Here is a 27850-nt window from a genome sequence, read left to right as displayed (position 1 = left end):
GTTACTAAAATTGAACATGTGAGAGTTGCAGAACTGTCAGTAGGGTATGTAGCGTAGTGTTTCCCAACAAGGGTGCCTCCAGCTGTTGTAAAACTATAACTCCCAGCATGCCCTGCTGGGGGCAGCCTGCAACAGCTGTAGGTAGCCTGGTTGGGGAACACTGATGTAGAGGAACAGTTTGGCTTCAGGTCAAATGGGCGCTGTCAGATTAAAAAACATTTCATATGTTGTACATCTTGGCAAAACATTAAAGGGGTACTCCGGTGAAATTTTTTTTTTTTATCAACTGGTGCCAAAAAGTTAAACAGATTTGTAAATTACTTCTATTAAACCCCTTAAGGACCAGGCCCATTTTCTTTTAGCATTTTCGTTTTTTCCTCCTCGCCTTCTAAAAATCATAACTCTCTTACATTTCCATCCACAGACCCATATGAGGGCTTTATTTTTGCGTCACCAATTGTACTTTGTAATAACATCACTTATTTTACCATAAAATGTACGGCGCAACCAAACAAATATTATTTATGTGGGAAAATTGAAAAGAAAACCGCAATTTAGCAAATTTTGGAAGGTTTTGTTTTCAAGCTGCACATTTTCCGGTAAAAATGACATGTTTTCTTTATTCTGTGGGTCAATACGATTAAAATGATACACATGTTATATGCATTTATATAATTGTACCGCTTAAAAAAAATCTCAAACCATTTTAACAAAATTAGTATGTTTGAAATTGCCCCAATTTGACTACCTATAACTTTCAAATTTTTCCTTATATGGGGCGATATGAGGGCTCATTTTTTGCGCCATGATCTGTAGTTTCTATCAGTATCACATTTGCTTAGGTTTTACTTTTGATTAATTTTTTATAAATTTTTTTTGGAATAAAATGTGACAAAAAAGCAGCAATTTTGGACTTTTTTTAAAAAATGTTTACGTTTACGCCGTTCACCGTACGGGATGATTAACAATATATTTTAATAGTTCAGACTTTTAGGCACGCGGTGATACGAAATATGTGTATTAATTATTTTTTTTTACGCTTTTTGAGGGGAAAAATGGGAAAAACGGACGTTTTACTTTTTTATTGGGGGAGGGGATTTTTCCCATTTTTTTACTTTTTTATTTTACATTTTTTTTTACTTTTTTTTTCTTTTACACTTTTTATGTCCCCATAGGGGACTATTCATAGCAATCAGTTGATTGCTAATACTGTGCAGTGCAATGTATAGGACACAGCACTGCTCAGTATTATCGGTGATCTTCTGCTCTGGTCTCAGACCAGAGCAGAAGACCCCGGGAGATGGCTGGAGCCAGGTGAGGGGACCTTCGGCCACCATGCTGGATGATCGGATCCCCGCGGCAGCGCCGCGGGCGATCCAATCATCCATTGAAAGTACCGCAATTCTGCAGATGCCGTGATCTGTATTGATCACGGCATCGGAGGGGTTAATAGCGGACATGTCCGCATGTCCGCTATTACCGGCGGGTCCCTGGCTGCTGATAGCAGCCGGGACCTGCCGGGCATGACATGAGCACCACTCCGGTGCTCGCGATCATGTGGGCGCGTAAATGTATGTCATGGTGCGTTAAGTACCACGTCATCATGACGTACATTTACGTCCATTGTCGTTAAGGGGTTAAAATTCTTAACCCTTCCAGTACATATCAGCTGCTGTATGCTCAAGAGGAAATTCTTTTCTTTTTAAATGTCTTTTTTGCCTGACCACAGTGCTCTCTGCTGACACCTCTGTCTGTCTCAGGAACTGTCCAGAACAGAAGCAAATCCCCATAGCAAACCTCTCCTGCTCTGGACAGTTCCAGAGACAGACAGAGGTGTCAGCAGAGAGCACTGTAGTCAGACAGAAAAGAAATTCAAAAAGTAAAGAACTTCCTGTGGAGCATACAGCAGCTGATTAGTACTGAAAGAGTTAGGATTTTTAAATAGAAGTAATTTACAAATCTGTTTAACTTTCTGGCACCAGTTGACTTTAAAAAAAAATATTTCACAGGAGTACTCTTTAACCTTTCTAATATCCTTCATGAAGAAAAATGTTTTTTTATAATAGAAATCATGGCTTATAAAAAGGGAACTAGGGGTCCCAATACCCTCAAGAACATAATCCTGTCCGGCTGCAGCATCATCTTTGTCCAAGCTGAAGCACAGGCTGGGACTAAGTCCAGGAAGTGAGGGTGGGACTAGCACTCCTCTGTGCTCACTCCTGTCCTATCTATCAGACTGCTGCATGAAAACAGAGAGGAGGGGTTTATAGAGCAGCCTGCAGTGACGGGATGAAGACCCAGCACATCACAGCAGACTCAGGGAGGAAGTGAATGCATGGTGATTGAGGGCAGACTCAGTGCTTGCCCTTGCTTGAGCAATGGATGTCAGAATGAGTGAGCAGCAGAACGGAAGGAGTTATGAGCCAAATATAAAGCTAGACACATAAAAAAAGACATGTAAAGCATCTGCATGACCTAGTGAGTAATATATAGAATATAGAAGCATATATGACAGCTACGCTTTCAGAATATCTCTGTACAGTTCTCCAGCTTTCCCTCAACTCTGACGAGTCTCCCTGTCCCCACCCCACAGTATGATGCTGCCACAACCATGCTTTACTGTAGGGATAGTACTGGGCAGATGATGAGCATTGCATAGAATTAAAGGGGTATTCCGGACCCCCTATCATTATCCCCTTATCACAGACATGAATGTAGGGGGCGTGGTGTGACGCCACAAGGGGGCGTGTAGTTACATCAAGTCTCCGTCTCGGGAGGAGTGCCCAACACAGAATGCTGGGAGCTGCACTGAAATCAAGGGGGTCCTGCCGCTGGGTAGGGGATAAGATGTCCGGAATACCCCTTTAAGGCCAACAACTATAATCAAACCAAAGAACCATGTTTCTCACATTGTGTTCACACAATGTAAAACGAGCCAAATTTTCTTTACAAAAACACAGACATAAAATTTAGTTAAATTTACAGATCTATTTTGTCAAAATAAAAGGGCCATGGAACAATGGAATAAGTGTCAGCCTATAGAAAACTAAAAATTATTATTACAATGATGAGCATGTTCATTGTTTGCAGCCTTAAAGGGAAACTGACAGCGCATTCACTGCACTAAACCCAACACACAGAGACCCACAATATTCTGGAATATTTCATGTAGATATCCCCATTAAAGGGGTTATCCACCATAAGGGGATATTAGTAGGTACCTGGCAGACAGTAATGGACATGCTTAGGAAGGATCTGCGCTTGTCTTGGGGCTAAATGGCTATGTTGTGAGATTACCATAACACTGTGGCTAGCTTTTTGTGAACTGGTATTTCCTGTTTGACTTTTCTTTTTTTGACTAAAAATCCAACAATTCCATTTTCCTCCCTCCCACACATCAGCCACCCCACCCACTGAAACTTAAATGAGCTGCATCCATTCAAAAGACCTGTGGTTTTCAATCAGGGTACCTACAGCTGTTACATTAGTTGCAGATTGATCCCTCCACCCATTGAAGCAGACAGGCTCCCTGTCATCAGCTGACTAGTGAGTCAGGTCTCGGCCGCATTGCAAGCTGGGAAAAATCTGAGACAACAGTCATTTTGTATGCTGTTAAAAATAAATATTGGGGTGAGAATCACAGAAGAATTGTGAGAAAACCGTCACACACAGGTACAGACACTATATTATAAGCTACACTAACTTTACAGCCCCTGTAGCACAGTCAAATAAAAAAATCCTGGAATACCCCTTTAAATATATCACTTTATAATTAAAAACTGATTTAACTCCTCTTTTTTATGATACTTTCCCATTGAAAACTTTACCACGGACAGCGCCTTCTAATTTTCCCTTATGCATTCACAAGATAACAAGGAGGAGGCATAATATCTTTCTACTAACCAGTATTCCATGGATGTTCTGATTTATGTCTAGAATTAAATATTTCCAGGAACAGAAATGACTTTGCAAAAAAAAAGTTATTTTTGTCTCTGAATAAACCAAGTAACGTAAAAATACTGGACAGATTTATGTCCCTTCTCAAACTCATTCCATCTTATTATATGGTGTTGCATAAAATTTGGCGCACCACAACTACTGCACTTTACGGGCACAGTTTACCTTCTTAATCTCTTTCTATATTCGCTTTTTCTGTGTGTGGTTTACGATTTACAGATTTGTTAATTCATTCTATTTAAAAAAAAAAAATCAAGCCATGAGGTTTGCTATGGGGCGTTGGACAGTTCCCAACATGGACAGAGGTGTCAGCAGAGAGCACTGTGGTCAGACTGGAAAGAACTACACAACTTCCTCTGGAGCATACAGCAGCTGATAAGTACTAGAAGGATTAAGATTTTTAAATAGAAGTCATTTAAAAATCTATTGAACTTTTTGGCACCAGTTGATTTAAATATATTTATTTTCTGGAGTACCCCTTTAAAGACCTTTGTGCAAACTCTATTAAAAAAACTATTTATACTATTGGTGTCTTATGTGACAGAGGGGCATTTGGGCCCCTCTTATCACCTGTGTATAGCTACAATTTACTACATAAATAATTATTGATGAGCGGGTCACACAGCATGGTTAAAATAAACTATATGGGTTCAGAGGTACTAGTCTAAGTGGGCCCAAGGACACCTCTGTGATATAAGAAGACACAGGTATGATGAATGGCAGATGAAAGATGGCAACCTATTACAACCAGGAACTTCAACCTACGTCTCTGCCACAGGTGCCCATGAAGTTGTCTTGAATGGTTGGCATATTTGGCACACAGCAGATTTCTAGGAACTGTAACATACTAAGTGCAGCTAAAATTATATTAATTGCGATGAAAACAATGGTGCAGTTTTACTAAGACTGTATAATACTTAACTGAGTACTCCACTGCCTCAGCGTTTGGAACATTTTGGTCCGAACGCTAAGTGCAGGAGCCACCGCCACACCCCCTGATGATGTCACGCCACACCCCCTCAATGCAAATCTATAGGAGGGGTCATGGTGGCCGGAGAAAAACTTTTTTTTTTTTTTAAATCAACTGGTGCCAGAAAGTTAAACAGATTTGTAAATTACTTCTATTAAAAAAATCTTCATCCTTCCAGTACTTATTAGCTGCTGAATACTACAGGAGTAATGCTTTTCTTTTTGGAACACAGAGCTCTCTGCTGACATCACGAGCACAGTGCTCTCTGCTGACATCTCCAGGGCTCAAGTCCTGCAGGAACGTGTGGGAACTGAGTTCCTGCACTTTTTCCACAGCAGGAACACCGGTCCCATTAGCAGGACCAGCCCTTTAGTGGAAATCTTGGGTGAGTTCCCACACTTTTTTCCCCTGGATTTTACCCCTGGACATCTCTGTCCATTTTAGTAACTGTCCAGAGCAGCATATGTTTGCTATGAGTATTTTCTCCTACTCTGGACAGTTCCTAAAATAGACAGAGAAGATGTCAGCAGAGAGCACTGTGCTCCAAAAAGAAAATAATTTCCTCTTTAGTATTCAGCAGCTAATAAGTACTGGAAGGATGAAGATTTTTTTAATAGAAGTAATTTACAAATCTGTTTAACTTTCTGGCATCAGTTGACTTAAAAAAAAAAAAAGTTTTCCGGAGTACCCCTTTAAGCCAATGTGAATAACAGGCATGTACCAAATCATAATGGCTCCTTCAGTTTGGTGAATCTTCAGACACTATTGTCTTATTTTATACCACTTAAAGGGGTTATCCAGGAAAAAAACGTTATATATATATATATATATATATATATATATATATATATATATATATATATATAATCAACTGGCTACAGAAAGTTAATTTGTAAATTACTTCTATTAAAAAATTGTAATCCTTTCAGTATTTATGAGCTGCTGAAGTTGAGTTGTTCTTTTCTGTCTAAGTGTTCTCTGATGACACGTGTCTCGAGAACTGTCCAGAGTAGAAGCAAATCCCCATAGCAAACCTCTTCTACTCTGTGCAGTTCCCGAGACAAGCAGAGATGTCAGCAGAGAGCACTTTTGCCACACAGAAAACAACAACTCAACTTCAGCAGCTGATAATTATTGGAAGGATTAAGATTTTGTAATAGAAGTAATTTACAAATCTGTTTAACTTTCTGGAGCCAGTTGATATGAAAAAAAAAAAGTTTTTTCCTGGAATATCCCTTTAATGGTTGGCTCACTTTATGCACATTTTGCAGCAATTTCTGGCACACAACGTCACACCCTATTATTGATAAACCACACTCGTGTTTTTCCGGTAAACTGCACTTGTTGTTCAATATATCAATAAAAACATATCTAAAAAAAAACTGAAAAGCGACTAAAAACACATAACAAATATGGTGCATGACTTGAATGCCAGATAATGGTGCACACTGCTCCAAAATAGTGCTGCATTTTCAATAAAAAAAAAGTTGCCCCGATGTGCTCCCACCTACATGACATGGTGACTACTATAAATGATCTTATTGAATCCAGTCACTGTGTTCCGCAGGCTGGCGGGGGCACAGCAAGCTGTAAAGCGTCAACCAGATAACACAGATCTACTTTGTAGAATTTTCCAGTTTAATACAATTCTCCAGCTTCATACTTCATACAACCGCGCAGAACACAAACATCATGTTCCTTTCCCACAAGAAGTGTAATTTATCCCAGGCTCCATTATCCAACCAATGCCACTATGAACTGCATCTGAACTCCCAGAGGGTGTTTGTTCTCTTTTAGTCAATTTCAGTTTTTGGGAAAAAAAATAAATAAAATAATAATAATAAAAAACGTAATGGAAGACTTACTGCTTTCAGAATGCTGACAGCTTCCTTACTGAGCCACACGGGGTACAGGACGTCATCGTGAAGGATGGATTCAAAGAGGTCATCTTCATTGTCGGCCTCAAAAGGTGGCTGACCCGCCATCATCTCGTACATCAGGACACCCAGTGCCCACCAGTCCACCGAGGGCCCATATTCTAATTCCTGTAATATCTGGAACAGGAAGATTAATATCATAAGTCTCTCGTGTGTCCCACTCATAGTCATGTAGATAATGGTACTAGATACAAATTATTACTTTAAACATTCATTTTATATTCTTAAAGGCCCCGCGAGGAAGACACGAAAACGTGCGTTCAGGGTGCAGCATGTTACCAGTTTGATCTCCAACATGGGTAAGTGTAGTGTGGGTGTCCTAGGGACCGTTTATTGTACAGCTTTTGCTTTATTAACATAATTTGGATGACAAATTTAGGTACTGGGCTGATTGCCATTTCCACATTGGGAATTACTTCATTGGCTTCATGCACTTTATGATAAAGTCTGAGCCCCTGTTGCAATACAGTGGTCCCTCAAGTTACAATATTAAAGGGGTACTGTTCCGAATGCTGGAGCTTGTGACATCATAGCCCCGCCCCTTGACAATGTCACACCCCCCCCCCAATGCAAGTCTATGGGAGGGGGCGTGACATGCGTCACGCCCCCTCCCATAGACTTGCATTAAGGGGCGGGGCGTGACATAATGAGGGGGTGGGGTGTGACATAATTAGGGGGCGGGACTATGACATTACAAGCTCCCGGTGCCGGCTCCAATGTTCGGAACAGTTTGTTCCAAACGCTGAACAGTGGAGTACCCCTTTAACCCCTTAAGAACTCAGCCCATTTTGGCCTTAAGGACTCATTTTTTCATTTTTTCCTCCTCGCCTTCTAAAAATCATAACTCTTTTATATTTTCATCCACAGACTAGTATGAGGGCTTGTTTTTTGCATCACCAGTTGTCCTTTGTAATGACATAACACATTATATCATAAAATGTATAGCGCAACCAAAAAACACTATTTTTGTGGGGAAATTAAAACGAAAAACGCAATTTTGCTAATTTTGGAAGGTTTCGTTTTCACGTCGTACAATTTATGGTAAAAATGACATATGTTCTTTATTCTGAGGGTCAATACGATTAAAATGATACCCATTATTACTTACTTTTCTATTATTGTTGCGCTTAAAAAAAAATCACAAACTTTTTAACCAAATTAGTACATTTATAATCCCTTTATTTTGATGACCTCTAACTTTTTTATTTTTCCGTATAAGCGGCAGTATGGGGGCTCATTTTTTTGCGCCATGATCTGTACTTTTTTTTGATACCACATTTGCATATAAAAAACTTTTAATACATTTTTTATAATTTTTTTTAATAAAATGTATTAAAAAAGTAGGAATTTTGGACTTTTTTTTTTTCCGTTCACACCGTTCACCGTATGGGATCATTAACATTTTATTTTAATAGATCAGACATTTACGCACGCAGCGATACCAAATATGTCTATAAAAAAAAATTACGCTTTTTGGGGGTAAAATAGGAAAAAACGGACGTTTTACTTTTTTATTGGGGGAGGGGATTTTTCACTTTTTTTTTACTTTTACATTTTTTTAAAATTTTTTTATACACTTGAATAGTCCCCATAGGGGACTATTCATAGCAATACCATGATTGCTAATACTGATCTGTTCTATGTATAGGACATAGAACAGATCAGTGTTTTCGGTCATCTTCTGCTCTGGTCTGCTCGATCACAGACCAGAGCAGGAGACGCCGGGAGCCGCACGGAGGAAGGAGAGGGGACCTCCGTGCGGCGTTATGAATGATCGGATCCCCGCAGCAGCGCTGCGGGCGATCCGATCATTCATTCAAATCGCGCACTGCCGCAGATGCCGGGATCTGTATTGATCCTGGCACCTGAGGGGTTAATGGCGGACGCCCGCGAGATCGCGGGCGTCGGCCATTGCCGGCGGGTCCCTGGCTGCGATCAGCAGCCGGGATCAGCCGCGCATGACACGGGCATCGCTCCGATGCCCGCGGTTATGCACAGGACGTAAATGTACGTCCTGGTGCGTTAAGTACCACCTCACCAGGACGTACATTTACGTCCTGCGTCCTTAAAGGGTTAATTGGTTCCAGAACGACCATTGTTTGTTGAGACCATAACTCTATGGAAACCTGGTAATTGGTTCTGAAGCCGCCAAAATGTCATCCAAAAATAAGAAAAAAGTGAGGATTAGAGAAAATCTAAGTAGATAACTAATATAGATAAAACAAATCCTTACATATAAAAGTAATAAAGATCTGCTGGGAGCTGTAAATCACTGTCTATGTAGAGGACAGGAGCTTCTTCAGGGTCCTGTACAGTACACGCAATGGGGGGAATTTATCATTGGTTAAACGTTGTAGACGTTTTCTTTTGTATTTTTCTCAGCAAAAATTTGTGCAGTGGTCATATTTGCGCTTTTTCTGTGCGTCGGGTTTGGTGGAACTTTTCGTTCCGCTGTCTACGAGCAGGCGTGCCGGAGAGCTCTTTTTTCCCGTGGACATTCATGAACTGCAGACTTTCAGTTTCAGCGCGCAAATAACGCGCAACTGGCCTTTTTATGCGCAAATATACACCGGCTCAGAGGACACGTACGTATCAGAGCCAAGGAGAAGGGATGAGGTGATTTCTATTATTGTGCAAGATGTACAGAGACGCGTGCGCCCAGTTAGTAAATTCAGAGCAGCAGCATGGGGAATACACACAGCAGAAAGGGGTAAAAATGCCTTAATGTCCTAAGAAGTAACATGGAGCCGCCCTTTCATGATGTCCAAAGGAGCAGCTAACCCTGGCACTGGTAAAGAGTACAGAACATGTAATACCTCCCTGTACTGTAAGGGGTGCTACCAGACACCAGTCAGTGCATGCACTTCAGTAATACAGGGTTTTTACCAGTGAATGCCCTTTCTGATTGGTCAGTTCTTCTGGCTGTTGACACATTTCACAGATCTGGACTGTCTGCATTGTATGAGGAGTCTGGTTTCAAGTTACAATGGTCCAGAAAAGACCATTGTATGTTGAAACGATTGTATGTTGAGTCCATTGTAATTGAGGGATCACTGTACTATTATGCCATTGTGCTATAGATATATAATATATTTAATATGGTCATGTTCTGTCTTTTTTCATGATCTCTCTCTGAATATTAGATTTATCTGTTGTGTTTTTTAATGATGATTTAAATAAAATTCATATATTTTTTAATGGTTTCCGTTTAAATGATTGCTGACTCAATCTGTGAAGTGTCCAATATTCTTATAGGGGTTGTCTGGTGGGATCCTTTTTTGAAAAATAGTTAATAGAGTAAAATAAAAGTGTATACATTTTTATATTAATTACACCGATCCCTTACTGCAGCAGATCCAGATGGTCACCCAATTCCCACTGATCACAGCTTCCTGGTCCTGTCTTGTTGCACAGAAAATGGCTGGAAATGCCCACTCAGCCAATCAATGGCCGCACCAGTGACTGAATGGACATCATAGGCTATATGGGCATTTCCAACCATTTCCTGTTAATCAAGGTGGAATCAGGATGTGAAGATCAGCTATGATCTCGGATTGGTAGCAGCAAAGGATCGGTGAGGTGAGTAATGTTTGTTTTACTAATTTTTAACACAGTCTGCTCCTTTTCAAAACATTAAATGCCGCCAGACAATCCCTTTAAGGGTTTGTTCCCACCTGGCGTATACGCAGCGTATTCCACCCTGCACAAAATTTACGGCAGCAGCGGGAAATACGCTGCGTATTCCTCGCTCACTATACACACAGGACTTTCCGGCAGCAGCTCTATGTGTGTAGTGAGTTTTGGAGGCGGGGCCGTGTGCCGGCGTGACTGTGACGTGCAGCTCCGCCTCCAAAACTCACTACACAAATAGGGCTGCCGCCAGAAAGCCCTGTGTGTATAGCGAGCGAGGAATACGCAGCGTATTTCCCGCAGGTTGTTCAGAACGTTGGGAGCCGGAGGCCTGTGATCGTGATGTCACGGCCATGCCCCTCATGACATCACACCACACCCCCTCCATTCATGTCTATGGGAGGAGGCGTGTCAACATGCCCCCTCCCATAGACATGAATTGAGGGGGGGGCATGACGTCATTAGGGGCGTGGCCATAAAGTCACGACCACTGCTGCAGGAACCCGGTGTTTGTTTAGAACGCTTGGTGCTGTGGAAGAACCCCGGGGGATAGGGGATAAGATGTCTAGCAGCGGAGTACCCCTTTAACACTCTAATAGGTAATGGACTAAGAAACACAAACACTAAAGCAATATGGGGTTTTGGCCTTCTTTGCCTACCTAGTTGACCTTCATGGAGTCTTCTTTTTTCAGCCTTATAAACTTTGTAACTGCGCACATGGAAAATCTGCAAACCCATCTAAAGATCCCACAGGACCTATTATAACGTCAAGCGATTCTCTCTTAGGCGGCTTTCACACTATAAAATTCATCCGTTTTAAAGATCCGTTTGATGTTCCGTTATGAAAATCCTGAAAATCGGCCATTAAACGTCCGTTAGAAAATCCCATTATAGTCTATGGGATTTTTACATTATCCGTTTTAATCCGTTATAGTGCGTTATTAATAACGGATGTTATTTTCTGACAGGAGAATGAACGGAAGAAATAGTACATGCAATATTTCTTCCATTACTATCTTCCATCACAAAACAACGTCCGTTATTAATAACGCACTATAACGGATTAAAACGGATAATGTAAAAATCCCACAGACTATAATGGGATTTTCTAACGGACGTTTAATGGACGATTTTCAGGGTTTTCATAACGGAACATCAAACGGAACATCTTTAAAACGGATGAATTTTATAGTGTGAAAGCCGCCTAAGATAATACTTTTACAATACTGTTAGAACCACAAGACTACAGTGATCCCTCAACTTACAATGGCCTCAACATACAATAGTTTCAACATACAATGGTCTTTTCTGGACCATCGTAACTTGAAACCAGACTCAACATACAATGCTACAGACAGTCCAGATCTGTGAAACGTGTCACAACTGGAGGAACTGACCAATCAGAATGGGCATTTTACTGGTAAATCACCTCTATTACTGAAGCGCATGCACTGACTGGTGTCTGGTAGCGCCCCCTACAGTACAGGGAGGAACTACAAGTTCTGTACTACTCTTTACCTGTATTACTGAAGTGCATGCACTGACTGGTGTCTGGTAGAGCCCCCTACAGTACAGGGAGGAACTACAAGTTCTGTACTACTCCTTACCTGTGCCAGGGCTCACCTGTGACTTAGCTGCTCCTTTGGACACCAAGTAAGGGCGGCTCCATTTTGGACACTGCGTGTACTGTACAGGACCCTGAAGAAGCTCCTGTCCTCTACATAAACCATTGTTTCCCAACCAGGGTGCCTCCAGCTGTTGCAAAACTACAACTCCCAGCATGCCCGGACAGCCAACGGCTGTCCGGGCATGCTGGGAATTGTAGTTTTGCAACAGCTGGAGGCACCCTGGTTGGGAAACACTGACATAGACAGTGATTACAGCTCCCAGCAGATCTTTCTTACTTTTATATGTAAGGATTTGCTTTATATATATTAGTTATTTATTCTTATTTTTCTTTAATCCTCACTTTTTCCAATTTTTGGATGACATTTTGGCTTCAGAACCAATTACCAGGTTTCCATAGAGTTATGGTCTCAACATACAATGGTTTCAACATACAATGGTCGTCCTGGGACCAATTAATGTTGTAACTTGAGGGACCACTGTATATGGAAAAATCCATGAAGTATAGGGAAATGTATGCCGGTATTAATACAGGTCCATATGTGACCATTACCTACCTCAGGAGCGATGTAGTCTGGCGTACCACAGAAAGTTGTCGTAGTTACGCCATTCAGGATTCCCTCTTTACACATCCCAAAGTCAGCAAGTTTACAGTGTCCTTCTGCATCCAAAAGTATATTGTCCAGTTTAAGATCCCTGTAAAAGGAATAAAACATTTTATTAATGTGCTATTTATACGCAGGTAAAAAACAATGTTTTCTTTTTTCATTTTCTTTTTTGAACGCCTTTATTTTTTATTTATTTTTTTTTATACACAACTTTTGTTTTAAACATTTACAACTCAATGTAATGACTTGAAAACAGACTTGGTTTGAGGCTAAAGCTTTTGCTGCAGCCCAATAAATGGCTGTAAAATCGACCTTAAAAATGGTTGTTATATAGCTTTAAAAAAAACAAAAAAAACAAAAAAAACAGTAGTGTTTGGGTACCGCAGTGGAATTTTTTTTTTTCTAATCAACTGGTTCCAGAAAGTTAAACAGATTTGTAAATTACTTCAATAAAAAAAATCTCCATCCTTCCAGTACTTATCAGCTGCTGTATGCTCCAAAGGAAGTTGTGTAGTTCTTTCCAGTCTGACCACAGTGCTCTCTGCTGACATCTCTGTCCATGTCAGGAATTGTCCAGAGTAGGAGAAAATCCCCATAGCAAACCTCTCCTGCTCTGGACAGTTCCTGATACGGACAGAGGTGTCAGCAGAGAGCACTGTGGTCAGACTAAAAAGAACTCCAGAAAGAAATACAACTTTTTTTTTTTTTCTGGAGCATACAGCAGCTGATAAGTACTGGAAGGATTAAGATTTTATAATAGAAGTAATTTACAAACCTGTTTAACTTTCTGGAACCAGTTGATTAGAATTTTTTTTTTCAATGGAGTACCATTTTAAACGGTAAAATATGGCCCAAAATGTAAAGTGCACATAGCCTTAACTAAAAAAAAAAATAAAAAAAACAACAACACAACACTAAGGGTCTATTCACACGGGCAGAATTTCCACACCAATTCAGCTTCCGCTTCCTGGCTTGTGCGGATTTTGTGTGGAATTGGTGCAGAATTCGTGCGGAAATTCCCAATGCATAAATTCAGAAGTGTGGAATCCCATAGATGTCGATTTAGTACATTTTGTCCCATTTTCTGTGATTTTTTTCTTCTCGGAATCAAAAACTTTTTATATGTTGTACATCTTGGCAAAACATCAACCTTTCTAATATACTTCCTGTTTTTGTCTCTTTGTTATAGAAAAAAAAGACAACTAGGGGTCCACATACAATCCAGAACATGATCTTGTCCGGGTGCAGCCTCAACTTTGTCCCAGCTGAAGCACAAGCAGGGACAAAGTCCAGTAAGTGGGGGCGGAACTGCTCACTCCTCTGTGCTCACTCCTGTCCTATCAGACTGCAGCAGAGAGGAGGGGGTTACAGAACAGCCTGCAGTGATTGGATGAAGAAACCCAACACAGCACAGCAGACTCAGGGAGAAAGTGAATGCATGGTGAGTGAGGGTGGTCTCAGTGCTTGCCCTGGACACGCTACTTCCTGAGCAGTGGATGTCAGACTGAGTAAGAAGCAGAACAGAGGGATTTGTGAGCCAAATACAGAAGCTAGACACATAAAAAGGACATGTAAAGCATCTGCATGATCTAGTGAGTAACACATAGAAGCTTTATTTTTTTTCTGTGATATGACAGGTATTAATGCCCAAAAAGCAGCACAACAATTTGAGCTGTCAACAATTTGAGTGTTTCCCAACCAGTGTGCCTCCAGCTGTAGCAAAACTACAACTCCCAGCATGCCCGGACAGCCTTTGGCTGTCCGGACACGCTGGGAGTTGTAGTTTTGCAACAGCTGGAGGCTCACTGGTTGGGAAAGACTGCACTAATGTAATGTATGAATGGAAATGACTACTGCCACATGTGATCGACGGGAGCATTTAACCCCTTAAAGGACTCAGCATCCGTTTTTCCATTTTGCATTTTCATTTTTTCCTCATCACCTTCTAAAAATACTAACACCTTAAATTTTGCAGATTATTTTTTGCGCCACCAATTCTACTTCGTAATGACATCAGTCATTTTACCAAAAAATCCACGGCGAAACGGAAAAAAATAATCATTGTGCGACAAAATTGAAGAAAAAATAAAATTTTGTACATTTTGGGGGCTTCCGTTTCTACGTAGTAAATTTTTCGGTAAAAATGTCATCTTATCTTTATTCTGTAGGTCCATACGATTAAAATGATACCCTACTTATATAGGAAAATGTATACATTTAAAATTGTCATTTCTGACCCCTATAACTTTTTATTTTTCCGCATACGGGCCAGTATGAGGGCTAATTTTTTGCGCCGTGTTCTGAAGTCTTTATCGATACCATTTTTGCATTGATTGGACTTTTTGATCGCTTTTTATTCATTTTTTTAATCATATAAAAAGTGACCAAAAATACGCTATTTTGGACTTTGGAATTTTTTTGCGCGTACGCCATTGACCGTGCGGTTTAATTAACGATATATTTTTATAGTTCGGACATTTACACATGCAGCAATACCACATATGTTTATTTTTATTTTCACAGTTTTTTTATGGGAAAAGGGGGGTGAGTCAAACTTTTATTAGGGAAGGGGTTAAATGACCTTTATTGACTTTTTTTTCCCCACTTTTTTTTTTGCAGTGTTATAGCTCCCATAGGGACCTATTACACTGCACACACTGATCTTTTACCCTGATCCCTGCAAAGTCATAGCTTTGCATGGATCAGCGTTATAGGGGGTTGATTGCTAAAGCCTGTAGCTCAGGCTTGGAGCAATCAAACGCCGATCGGACGTGATGGAGCAAGGTAAGGGGGCCTCCGCTCACGTCCTAGCTGATCGGGACATCACGATAGTCCCGATCAGCACGACTGAGCTGCCGGGAAGCTTTTACTTTAGTTTTTGACACAGCGATCAACTTTGATCACTGCGTCTGAAGGGTTAATAGTGTGCGGCACAACGATCTATACCACGCGCTATTAGCCCAGGGTCCCGGCTATCAATAGCAGCCTGGACCGATCCGGTGTGATGCGGGGTCACGGCGTTACCCTGTTTTAAACACCGGGACCGGGCGCAGGGCATACAGATACGCCCTTCATTCTTAAGAGGTTAAAAGGGGTATTCCAAGAAATTTTTTATTTTTTTTAGATCATCTAGCTCCACAAACTTAAACAGTTTTTTAAATTACTTCTATTAAAAAAAATCTTAATCCTTCCAAAAGTTATCAGCTCCTGAAGTTGAGTTTTTCTTTTCTGTCTGACAACAGTGCTCTCTGCTGACACCTCTGTCTGTTTCAGGAACTGTCCGGAGCACAAGAGGTTTGCTATGGGGATTCGCTCGTACTGTGCACAGCTCCCGAGACAGGTGTCATCAGAAAGCAGTTAGACAGAAAAGAAAAACTCAACTTCAGCAGCTGATAAGTACTGGAAAGATTAAGATGTTTTAATAGAAGTAATTTACAAATCTGTTTAACTTTCTGGAGCCAGTTGATATATATATATATATATATATATATATATATATATATAACTGTTTTTTCCTGGAATACCCCTTTAACATCGGCTATGTCTAGTTCATCCTCTGCAGGATTCAGGGTCCTTTCTCTTGGCAAGCCAGACGTTGACCTTTTGTGCTGGTGTAAATGGAGAAATGATGAGACGGAACACATTGGCTTTTCTGTATCATCCAGCTCAAAGCCGTGTCTTTAACCGAGCACAGTCTTACAGTATAAAGCAGTGCCGAGGAGCCCAATGAATGGGACACCTGCCGGCATAGTTCATTTCCTACTAAGAGACTTGTGGATGTGCTTCATTACACATAAACTGACACAAAACGCTACAATGTCAAAAACTTCTCATACCCTGTATTTTATCTGATATGGGAAATAAAAAAATCTATAAAACCAAAAAAATACATTAGATAAAATTTAATATATATTTGCTACTGATGGGTACTCATTGAGGAGAACCTGCCGTTGGCTGTCCGGGCATGCTGGGAGTTGAAGTTTTGCAACATCTGGAGGGCCACAGTGAGACCACTGACCGATGTAGACCCCTAGACCCTATGGGGGTTATTTATCAATAAGGGTTTGTTCACACTACGGATTATGAACGGAATCTCCGCTTGCAGAATTCCGGGAGCAAAGATTCCATTCTGGCGACCTCCACCACAATACTTCGGTGGCAGGACCGCGCGGCACTGCACCATCACCATTGACGGCTATGCAGTGTTCGCGGACTCCCGCGCAAAGAATGAACATGTTCTTTCTTTGCGAGGAACAATTTCACTAATTCTGCAGTGTGAATGGGTCTCGCGGAAACCCATTCACACTGATGTTTATGTTCACAGCACGGAATTCCGTTGGCGGAATTCCGCGGGAATTATGTAGTGTGAACATACCCTATTGGTCTTGGCAAAAAAAACAACTTAATTGTTGAAGAGACAGAGGTTTTTTTTTTTTTTTTTACTTTGTTATCATCACTTTGTCGGATATTTTTTTAAACTTTGGCACAAGAAATTGTTAGATTTTGGCCATTGCTAACAATCTTATTTTTTCTTACATCTTTACCATTCCTTTTTTGTAGCTTAAAAAAAAAAATATATCTGATTGTTTCATATGGACAACTGCTTTACTTTTCCTTTGAACGTTTTATTTTTAACTTTTTTAGGTCTTTAAAGGGGTACTCCACTGGCCAGCCTTCCGGCTGCTTTGGGACATCAGGCCACGCCTCCAATACAAGTCTATGGGAGGGGGAGCGTAATGGCCGCCACAACGCCCCCTTCCATAGAGTTGCATTGAGGGCTGACGTCAAGAGGGGGCGTGGCCGACCCCCGCAGCATGCACCCAGCGTTCAGAAAATTAGTTCTGAACGCAGACGTACGGCTGGCCAGTGGAGTACCCCTTTAAACATTCTTATTCTCTACTTTATTCTCTCTCCCTTTCTTTCACTCTGGCTGATGATTTTATTTTTTTGGGCAAATAGACAGGAGTAGTAATCTTTTTTAGACCTGGTCAGGAGGTGGTCTAGATTTGCGAGGGGGGGTGGGGGTTTGCGCCAGTTGCGTAAAAATCTAAAAACACGCAGATAATAAATTCGTGACCACTGCATCCGTCACTTAAAAAAAAAAGGTCTAGCAACACCAAAAGGTCGAAATGATGGATTTTAGAACTTTGAAAAACAAAAACACAAAAAGAACCCGCAATTAGCGGAAAAATAAAAGAAATTTGCAAATGTAGACCACAAAAAGCAATAGAACACAATGATAAATAACCCCCTATGTCTCCAAACTGTGGACCTCCGGACGTTGCAAAATGTCAACTCCCATCATGTCAGAATCCAGCTAAAGGTATGAGATCTTACAGGCAATGATTCATGGGAAAAAGTATGCAAATTAGCTTTCCTAGAAGGAAGAAAACTGTCTCTACGGTGCCATCTATAGGTAGCTACACGGTAATTCAGTTCTGACCCTTGGGTGTCTGGTTTATCTAACATGCTTAAATATGTTTCAAAGCTTTTTTATGGTTTGAACCAGTAGGTCAGTGGCCTCCAAACTGTGGACCTCCAGATGTTGCAAAACGTCAACTCCCAGGATGCCCGGACAGCCAACGGCTGTCCGGGCATCCTGGGAGCTGACGTTTTGCAACATTTGGAGGTCCACAGTTCCGAGGCCACTACTGTAGGTAGGGTTGCCACCCAGCCAAGGGGCGAGGGGCTTTGGGGATCAGTTGAAATGGTTAAATGCTTACGGCAAAGGGGGATCGGTGGAAGGGGAGGGGGAGATAAATCAAATGGAAGGGTCATGATATGGGGTTCATGGGGGGGGATGAATTGAAATGAGTAAAAGAGTACGGCACGGGGGAATCAACTGGGATGATTATGGCACAGAAGGATCAGAGGGGGGGGGATTAATGTGATGTCATATATAATTAATTATGCAAATTAGCATGCCCGTTATTTTTTGGCAAGAAAGGTAGACAACCAGCTGTAACATCTGGAGGACCACAGTTTGGAGACCACTGCTATTGGTGATAGCAGACAACCAGTTGTCATCCATATCTGTTTTGAGGAAAACAAACAAAAACAAAACTTAATGGCCGCCATTTCTTGTCACCAAGTCTACATATCCCTGGTTATGCAACGGCGTAGTCATTCTTTGATATACTGAAATTACATTGAAAAGAGAAGTGTAAATCTGAATGGGGGCAGTAATATGAGAAATGTTGCCAACCTTACACACTCTACCATTACTCGGTGATTTTTCTTTCTAATAAACACACTGGGGGTCCTATTCAAAACTCTTCAGGTCAAAAATGTAGCACTTCACAAAATCAGATATTCAAAGTGTTTTTTTTTTTTAATGAGGATGATCCAAGGTTTACACTAGTCACGCCAGTTTTGTAAAAGTGGGGCGTGGATATTTAAAGGGGTATTCCAGGAAAAAACTTTATTTACCATATTTTTCGACCTATAGGACGCACCGGCGTATAAGACGCACCCAATTTATAGGTGCAAAATCTAAAAAAATAAAGATTTTGAACCCAATAGTGGTCTTCAACCTGCGGACCTCCAGATGTTGCAAAACTACAACTCCCAGCATGCCCGGACAGCCGTTGGCTGTCCGGGCATGCTGGGAGTTGTAGTTTTGCAACATCTGGAGGTCCGCAGATTGAAGCAAACTGCATAGACGGTAATACTCACGTGTCCCCGCCGCTCCGGACCCGTCACCGCTGCCCTGGATGTCGCTCCATCGCTGTCGCCGTGTCCCCGTCGCTCCGGAACGTCTCTGCTGCCGGGCGGGTATCCTCGCTCTCCATCGCCGCCATCACGTCGTTACACACGCCGACGCACGTACTCCACGACGTGATGACGAGGAAGGAGACAGTCGGCCATACAGGGGATCCCTGAACGGAGAAGACACCGAGGAGGCAGGTAAGGTCCCTCCCGGTGTCCTGTAAGCACTGACCCGGCTATTCAGTCGGGGTGTTCGGGACCGCCGGTTAATACAGGGCATCACCGCGATCGGTGATGTCCTGTATTAGCCGCGGGTCCCGGCCGTTGATGGCTGCAGGGACAGCCGCGATAGGGGTGTATTCGCCGTATAAGACGCACCGACTTTTCCCCCCCAGTTTTGGGGAAGAAAAAGTGCGTCTTATACGGCGAAAAATACGGTGTATATATATATATATATATATATATATATATATATATATATATATAAATAAAGAAAAAATACTGGGAAAACAGCACAACCCAAAAGCAAAATTGTAAAAAAATGAGGGGGTGCAAGCGACTAGTTGGGTCCGGTGTGAAACCCCAATCCAGGTACAGCAATGCAAGATAGTAGTAGCATTCCATGCTGGGAGTTGTAGTTTTGCAACATCTGGAGGTCCGCAGGTTGGAGACCACTGATCTAAGCCATCACATTTTGGCCCCTAATCAAAATCACTCAGGTCCTTCCGCTTTTGCATTTTTCTTGATTCCAAAACATCAACTTCAAAACAGACTGTTCATTTGCTCCAGATCCATCCAACCCCTTGATAGGAGCCTTAGTCACTGGTAATGCTATTCACTTCACCTGTCAGTGGTTTTGATGATATAGCTAAAGTACTGAATGGAGACTACAGCACCAAACCCTAATTTATCAACTAATCCATGACCCTGAGGACCAGGAAACCTTTGCTATAAATATAAGAAAAGATCTATCAATCAAGGCTGACAAAGCAGACAGAAGCAACCGGGGTACGACCGGATGACTTGTGGTTCAGGCAGCATGAAACTGATGGCAGGTTCCCTTTAACTGACAAAATAACATATGACAAATACAAGTTGCCAAAACTAATGTGTCATGGTACAACTGAAGTCTTCACATGAGGGCACAAAGATAGACAGGAGTTTGTTTACATGTGGCTGGTTGGCTGGATAGTATTGAGCGATGGCGCTTCAGATCATGATGTGACTTCCTGCTGTGTTAAAAGGGTACTTTTTTTTTTTTCTAAATCAACTGGTGCCAAAAAGTTAAACAGATTTGTAAATTACTTCTATTTAAAAATCTTAATCCTTCCAGTACTTATTAGCTGCTGAATACTACAGAGGAAATTATTTTCTTTTTGGAACACAGAGCTCTCTGCTGACATCATGACCACAGTGCTCTCTTCTGACATCTCTGTCTATTTTAAGAACCGTCCAGAGTAGGAGAAAATCCCCATAGCAAAGATATGCTGCTCTGGACAGTTCCTAAAATGGACAGAGATGTCAGCAGAGAGCACTGTGTTCCAAAAAGAAATGAATTTCCTCTGTAGTATTCAGCAGCTAATAAGTACAGGAAGGATTAAGATTTTTTCATAGAAGTAATTTACAAATCTGTTTAACTTTCTGGCACCAGTTGATTTAAAAAAAAAAAAAAGTTTTCCACCGGAGTACCCCTTTAAATGGATGGTGAAAAAGCCTCTTTGTTCAGTAGCAAGAGAGAGATCTGATTTTCCACTTATATGACCCTAGGTTCAGACTACAGAATTTCTGCCTGCAATTCCGCTTTGAAATTGCAGGAAGAAATTCTGCTTCCTAAAATGGACAAGCTAGTGAATGGGTTTTCCGTTCCCCAATTCACACTTCGGAATTTTTGAAACAGAATTTGTGAACGGAAAATCCGCTTTAAAATATCCGCCCTAAGAATGGCGTTTCTCACTCTTCAGGCGGATATATTCACGGAACACATTGCAGTCGATTGGGGACTGCAATGTCCGTGTGGTCCTAAAGCCGACTGATTCTTCGCTGGCCGCACTAGGATTCTCTAGATGGAAATTCCTTAGTCTGAACCTAGCCTTAAAGTCAAACTTATTATTGACTCAAATGGAACCTGTCAGCTCTATATCATGCTTAGAGCTCCAGACATTGATAGGGAGCTCATAAGAGAGATAAAAAAAACTATTGATACCTGTCTCTTTGCTGATGGTTGTTTGCAAAGTAATAAAATCATGTTTTCCTTCCAAGCTCCAGCATCCAAGAGGCCTGGCTAAGCTGCAGTATGAAGTGGGAGATATGCTTCCAACAATGATGAAAATGAATGGCTGTCTGACTGATCCGGAGATTCGGCTGCTCTTCTCCATCAATTATTGGCCCATCTAAAAGTCTTATTAAAATAGTAGTAATCGACTTGTACATTGTTATTCAGCGCTTGAATCAAGCAGCCATTTGCCCATCTAACAAAGCCCTAAAGGAAAGCCTTTCAGTGTTGGGTCACAGAGGAAGTTCCAAAGGAGAATTCAAAAAGAACATATGAACAGGGTTGTCTTCATGAAGACACCTCTTTAGTCATTGACTATGGTTATGCCATAGATCTAAGGTGTCCACGAGAGCCCTATGTGCAGTTCTATGGAAACCAAGGTTCTTATAATAACAATTGTGATTACTAGGAGTAGACCTTAGACTACAACACGTACGAGGGAATAAAGTCTGGTACGTGCATTTGAGAACATGTTCCCCACCGCGGAGGCCATTGCAATCTTCTGTGAAGGGTTTATGCTGGTCATCTGAACGTCTTATCACACTCCATCCCACATCATACTTTATCCTGCACGTTTACAGTTTCAATAGCAAAATACTAAAAGAAAACAATACACTGAGTTAGCAAAAAAATAAACTGGCCTTTGTACAATCCGCAGTGAACTATGAAAGCAACAGGGCCTTCTGTGTGTGTTCTTAATCCGCCTAAGTAAAATCATTTATTAGATATAAAATACAAGATGAAAGAGGGAACCAATGGCATTAGTCAGCTTCGAGTCAGATCAAGCCTCAATGGTTGAATGCTACAAAAATGTCAACAAGCAGTTGGTGATGTCATTTTCCCTCAGGCCTTTTGTTTGCACTTAGGTTCACTTAAGTTACATATTTTGCTTTCACATATCAGTTAACGCTTTGCATCACTTCGAAATTATTTTTAAAGTAATACATCCGTTACATGTCATATTCTATATGTCCAGTGGGAGGAGCCACCATGCCAAGACTTGTAAAAAGGTCCCTAAAGCCCTACCTTTCGGAGCTCCGCTCGCAGCGTCTGGAAGTTCATTACTCCGAACGCTGTGTGCGGGCTTCCGAGTTCGCGGCCGCCCCCTCGTGACGTCACGCCCAGCCCCTCGTGACGTCACACCCACCCCCTCAACTAAAATGTATGGGAAGGGGGCGTGACAGCGGTCGTGCCCCCTTCCCATAGACGTTCGTTGAGGGGGCGGGCATGACATCACGAGGGGCCGGCGTGACGTCACGAGGGGGCGGCCGCAAACACGGAAGCCCGCACACAGCGTTCGGAGTAATGAACTTCCGGACGCTGCGAGCGGAGCTCCGAAAGGAAGGCAGCGCACAACCCCTTTAAAGGGGTACTACCATGGAAAACTTTTTTTTTTTTTTAAATCAACTGGTGCAAGAAAGTTAAACAGATTTGTAAATCACTTCTATTAAACATTTTTAATCCTTCCACTTTTTAGGGGCTGTATACTAAAGAGAAATCAAAAAAAGAAATTTCCTGTGATGTCCTGACCACATTGCTTTCTGCTGACCTCTGCTGTCCATTTTAGGAACTGGAGAAAATCACCATAGCAAACATATGCTTCTCTGGGCACTTCCTAAAATGGACAGCAGAGGTCAGCAGAGAGCACTGTGGTCAGGACATGACAGGAAATGCATTTCTTTTTGGATTTCTCTTTAGTATACAGCCCCTAAAAACTACTGGAAGGATTAAGATTTTTTAATAGAAGTGATTTACAAATCTGTTTAACTTTCTGGCACCAGTTGATTTAAAAAAAAAGTTTTCCACTGTAGTACCCCTTTAAAGGCTTTTAAATTAAAGAGTCATAAAAATCATGCTATACCCCTCTTTCTAGAGCCAGGTATTTTATATCACAATACAAAGGATATCAATTAAATTTTTTTTTTTTTAAATGTATTTTTTCACAAGGCAACTATTTGGTCTCTTCCTTTTTCACTTTCCTCTTAAAGAAGCACATGCATAACAGGAAGTTTGGGGAAGGGGTGGGGCTTAGAGGGTCCATTAATCTACTAGATTTATGAAGCCCAACCTCTTCATACCAGCCATGTTATACTATGACATACTTTACAAACTATTTTTGTATTGTTCTCATTGAATAAATGGGAAACAGGATCAGACCAGCCATCCAGTTAAGTAGTTGCTCTGGTGGGCTCAGGTTATAATACAATAATGGGCCTTAAAGGGGTACTCAGGCGCTTAGACATCTTATCCCCTATCCAAAGGATAGGGGATAAGATGCCTGATCGCGGGTGTCCTGCCGCCTGGGACCCCCGTGATCTTGTACGCCACACCCGTTAAAATCAATGTGCGGAGCATGCTCGCTCAGAGTCTGATTACTGTCGATCACGGGGCCGGAGCATTGTGACATCACGGCTCCGCCCCCATGTGACATCACGCTCCGCCCCTCAATGGAAGCCTATGGGAGGGGGCATGACAGCTGTCACGCCCCCTCCCATAGACTTGCATTGAGGGGGTGGGGCGTGACGTCACACAGGGGCAGAGTCGTGACGTCAAGATCTTCTGTTCCTTTGGTCGGGAGCCAGACCCTCCAGCACTGCCGGAAGCAGATACAGGTGGGTGCTGCATGCTATATTGCGGGGGTCCCCAGCGGCGGGACCCCCGCGATCAGACATCTTATCCCCTATCCTTAGGATAGGGGATAAGATGTCTAGGGGTGGAGTACCCCTTTAAAGGTCCAGGAGAGGACGTCCCCATTTAAATGTGACTTTGGAGCCAATCACTTTTCACTAGGGTCTATTGTTTATGGGATAATTTATGTATAACCTATTAGATTTTATAGATGTTCTGTGTGTACAACAACAAGGGAAAGTAATTAACGCAACAGCTGTTTCGCATATAACCTTGTATTTTCTCAAGCATAGACACTTAAAAAGTACAAGGTTACGTATGAAAGAGCTGTCTTGTTAATTACTTTGCCCTGTTGTCCCGCTGCAGTCTTGTTGTATGCACTGAAGATTTTTTTTTAAAGATTAAACATTTCCGGTGAGTGCCATCGTTTCACTTTCTTTGGACTATTGTTACTTTTATGCGACTTTTTGCAATGGAGCACCCCTGAAGGAGTGACCAGTTTGTGCATGATGCCACTAGCGCAGCCTTCCGCTGGGTGTGAATAACCCCTCACATTAACCAGTAGAGCCAGACCTTGACCTTCATTTTGTTTTGTTTGGACCTGAGAAACCTCAGTCCAACACGGTTGGGGAACGTTTTTGAAAATTTTTGGAAACTTTATTTTAATTAAGATAATTAATAAAAAGTGGTGCCCGACACTGTTTACTTGTATTTTCTACAACATACAACTTACAGTTTGTGACTACAGCTACCTCATGTGTCCATAAAAATATATTCGAGTTCTGCCTTGCAAACATTTACAGGTCCCCTAATGAGTAATTGGAACTTAGAATTTTTTTTCCATTTTACCTGGAGTTTTCCTTTAAAGGGGAATTCCTACCTAACAATGGACTACAATACATCAAAAACCATTCTTTTTGGTGAGGGTCTCTGGGACACCTTGTAGATCATATGAACAAAGGGAACATGGTGTCTAAAAGGACCGCTATGCAATGCAGCTCTCATTTTGAGGATCCTTGAGGGTCTCGGCAGGCTTCATACCACTGGTCAGAAGGTGACGGCATATCCAATAGGTAATCACCAAGTATAATGGGAAAACCTCTTCAATATAGTTAAAGGGGTACTCCGCTGCTAAGCGTTTGGAACAAACTGTTACAAACGCTAGAGCCGGGAGCTTGTGACGTCATAGCCACGCCCCATCATGACGTCATAACCCACCCCCTCAATGCAAGTCTATGGGAGGGGGCGTGACGCTGTCACGCCCCCTCCCATAGACTTGCATTGAGGGGGTGGGCCATGATGTCATGAGGGGGCAGGGCTATGACATCACGAGCACCCGGCACCAGCTCCAGCGTTCGGAACAGTTTGTTGAGTACCCTTTAAAGTTATGAGTGTTCAACTTTTTGGACAAGTTCCTTGCATATTTCTTACTCAACTATATGTGTTAACATTATGAAGGATGATAACAAATATTCCCAAACATAGAAATCCGGTTATGCAATCACATGAAGTTAGCTCACTTCTAATCACGACCGAGACTTTAAACAAAATGCTCAGATTAGGACAGGAAACTCCATTGTGCCAACCCGAGAACCATAAATTATGTCTTTGTAGCAGGATGTGTTTCAGCAAACAAGGAGATGGCTTTTCCCTTTCATGTGACGTTGCACTTGGATGATTATTCTGAGGGACAGTGACATAATTCTGCTTTGTTGGATGCGGCTGTATATGGTGCTCACTGCTAAGGCTAGTAGGCTAAGTAAGCGTCATTGTGCACATTATGTAAGCAAAACTATACAGATACTGGGGGGGATTTATCACAACCTGTCCAGAGGAAAAATTGCTAAGTTGCCCATAGCAACCAATCAGATCGTTTCTTTTATTTTTCAGAGAACTTTTCAAAAATGAAAGAAGCGATCTGAACTTTTCCTCTAGACAGGTTTTGATAAATCTCCCCGACAGTGTAGACATAGAGGCCACATTGATGTGTTGCTTACACATGATCTCAAAAAACAATTTCTAGTGCAGGGTGCTGTCCTGTTATTTGAAGTAGGTATCGACCGATTATCGGTTTGGGCGATATTATCGGCCGATATTCACGATTTTGGACATTATCGGTATCGGCAATTACCTTGCCGAAATGCAGATAATGCACCAACACCCCCCCACCCCCGCCCAGAGACTGCCGCCGCCGCCCCATTGCCTCCCCCATCCCCGGTTTTATAATTACCTTTTCCCGGGGTCCACGATACTTCTGGCTCCTGCGACGTCCTGTGCGCTGCGCAGCGCAATGACGAGTGACGTCATCAACGCGATGTCACTGTCAGTGCACACAATGACAGCTCAGGACACCACCGGAGCCAGAAGTAGCGCGGACGCCGGGCCCCGGGAACAGGTAATTATAAAACCGGGGATGGGGGAGGCAATGGGGCAGCGGCAGTGGTGGTTGGACTAGGGAGGACCCCAGGACCGGCAGGGGGAGAGAAGCGGGCAGCGGCGGTCTCTGGCCCCGCAAAAGCCGCTGCAGTTCATCGATTTAGAATGTCATCTTTAAATCATTGATCTGCAGCGGCTTCTGCGGGGCCGGGTGGGGGGTTAGGGGGCGGGTTGGTGTGAATAGCCGATAACTTATACCGGAATATCGGTTATCGGCTATCGGCCGGAAAGGTCACAGATTATCGGTATCGGCCCTAAAAAATTGATATCGGTTGATCCCTAATTTGAAGAGTACCTTTTACTTTGCATGCAGGGTGTGGGTGGGTGCTGTATATGCACTATTTTCAAGCTGTTCGGGTAATATATGGGTACTATGTGGATGCTGTATGTGTTCGACATTTCATTTGTGTGAGCACCATATATGACTATAGGGTGCTGTATGTATGTTATATTCAAGTTACAAGAGTGCTGTACGTGTACTATCTTTAACCATTGTGAGTCATATATGAGTACTATGTGAGTGCTGTATGTGTACTATATTCAACCATTTTGAGTCCTATATGGGTACTATGTGGGTTCTCTCTGTGTCCTATATTTGAGCTGGGAGGTCATATATTGTGGGTAAGATGTGGGTGTTGTATTGGAGGTGGGTGCGGGTGCTATATTGATGCTGTGCTTTGTGTGTGCTGTTTGTAAGAATAGGCCTGACTTCAGTGCCAGCTATTTTTACACACTTGCAAGGCTTTGGGTACAAACTGCAATGGGAAATGGAGCCAACAGATTCCTTTGACCTTAATAAGAAGAATACCTGGGTCAAAAGTGGGAAAAGCAAACAAAACTTTCACGAACATTTTCTTTATGATACAAGTGATCCTCTTACATATCCTGATCTGCTCATGCAGGTGTGCAGTCCTGTAGTAACCAAAAATACCTGAGTTGTCAATGGGTTTATTCATGACCTACGCCGGCCAAGGAACGTGCACAAAGTACAAATACGAGCTGATTGAAATCAAATGGAGCGTGGTATCTAAAAACAGAATTATGCGATGAAATTGGCACATGGACATTGTTAACCAAA

At 42.1% G+C, this 27850-nt stretch overlaps 1 protein-coding gene across 5 annotated transcripts in view; it reads right to left on the bottom strand.

Annotated features, from left to right (window-relative positions):
• PRKCE (protein kinase C epsilon) overlaps positions 1-27850 on the bottom strand; it is a 478701-nt gene that overhangs the window by 49514 nt on the left and 401337 nt on the right. For all 5 annotated transcript variants that reach the window (XR_008891642.1, XM_056568104.1, XM_056568105.1 and 2 more), the window contains 2 exons: positions 12678-12816; positions 6793-6981 (listed from right to left, as the gene is read on the bottom strand). Coding sequence is in view for 4 of the 5 variants with exons in the window: in XM_056568104.1 (XP_056424079.1) it covers positions 6793-6981; positions 12678-12816 (328 nt within the window). In the remaining variant the exon portion in view is untranslated. The remainder of the gene's footprint in view (positions 1-6792; positions 6982-12677; positions 12817-27850) is intronic.

This window comes from Hyla sarda, chromosome 3 (genome assembly GCF_029499605.1).
Source record: "Hyla sarda isolate aHylSar1 chromosome 3, aHylSar1.hap1, whole genome shotgun sequence".
NCBI lineage: Eukaryota > Metazoa > Chordata > Amphibia > Anura > Hylidae > Hyla > Hyla sarda.
Note: the sequence above shows the minus strand (reverse complement) of the source record. Positions and strands in the feature narration are given on the sequence as shown.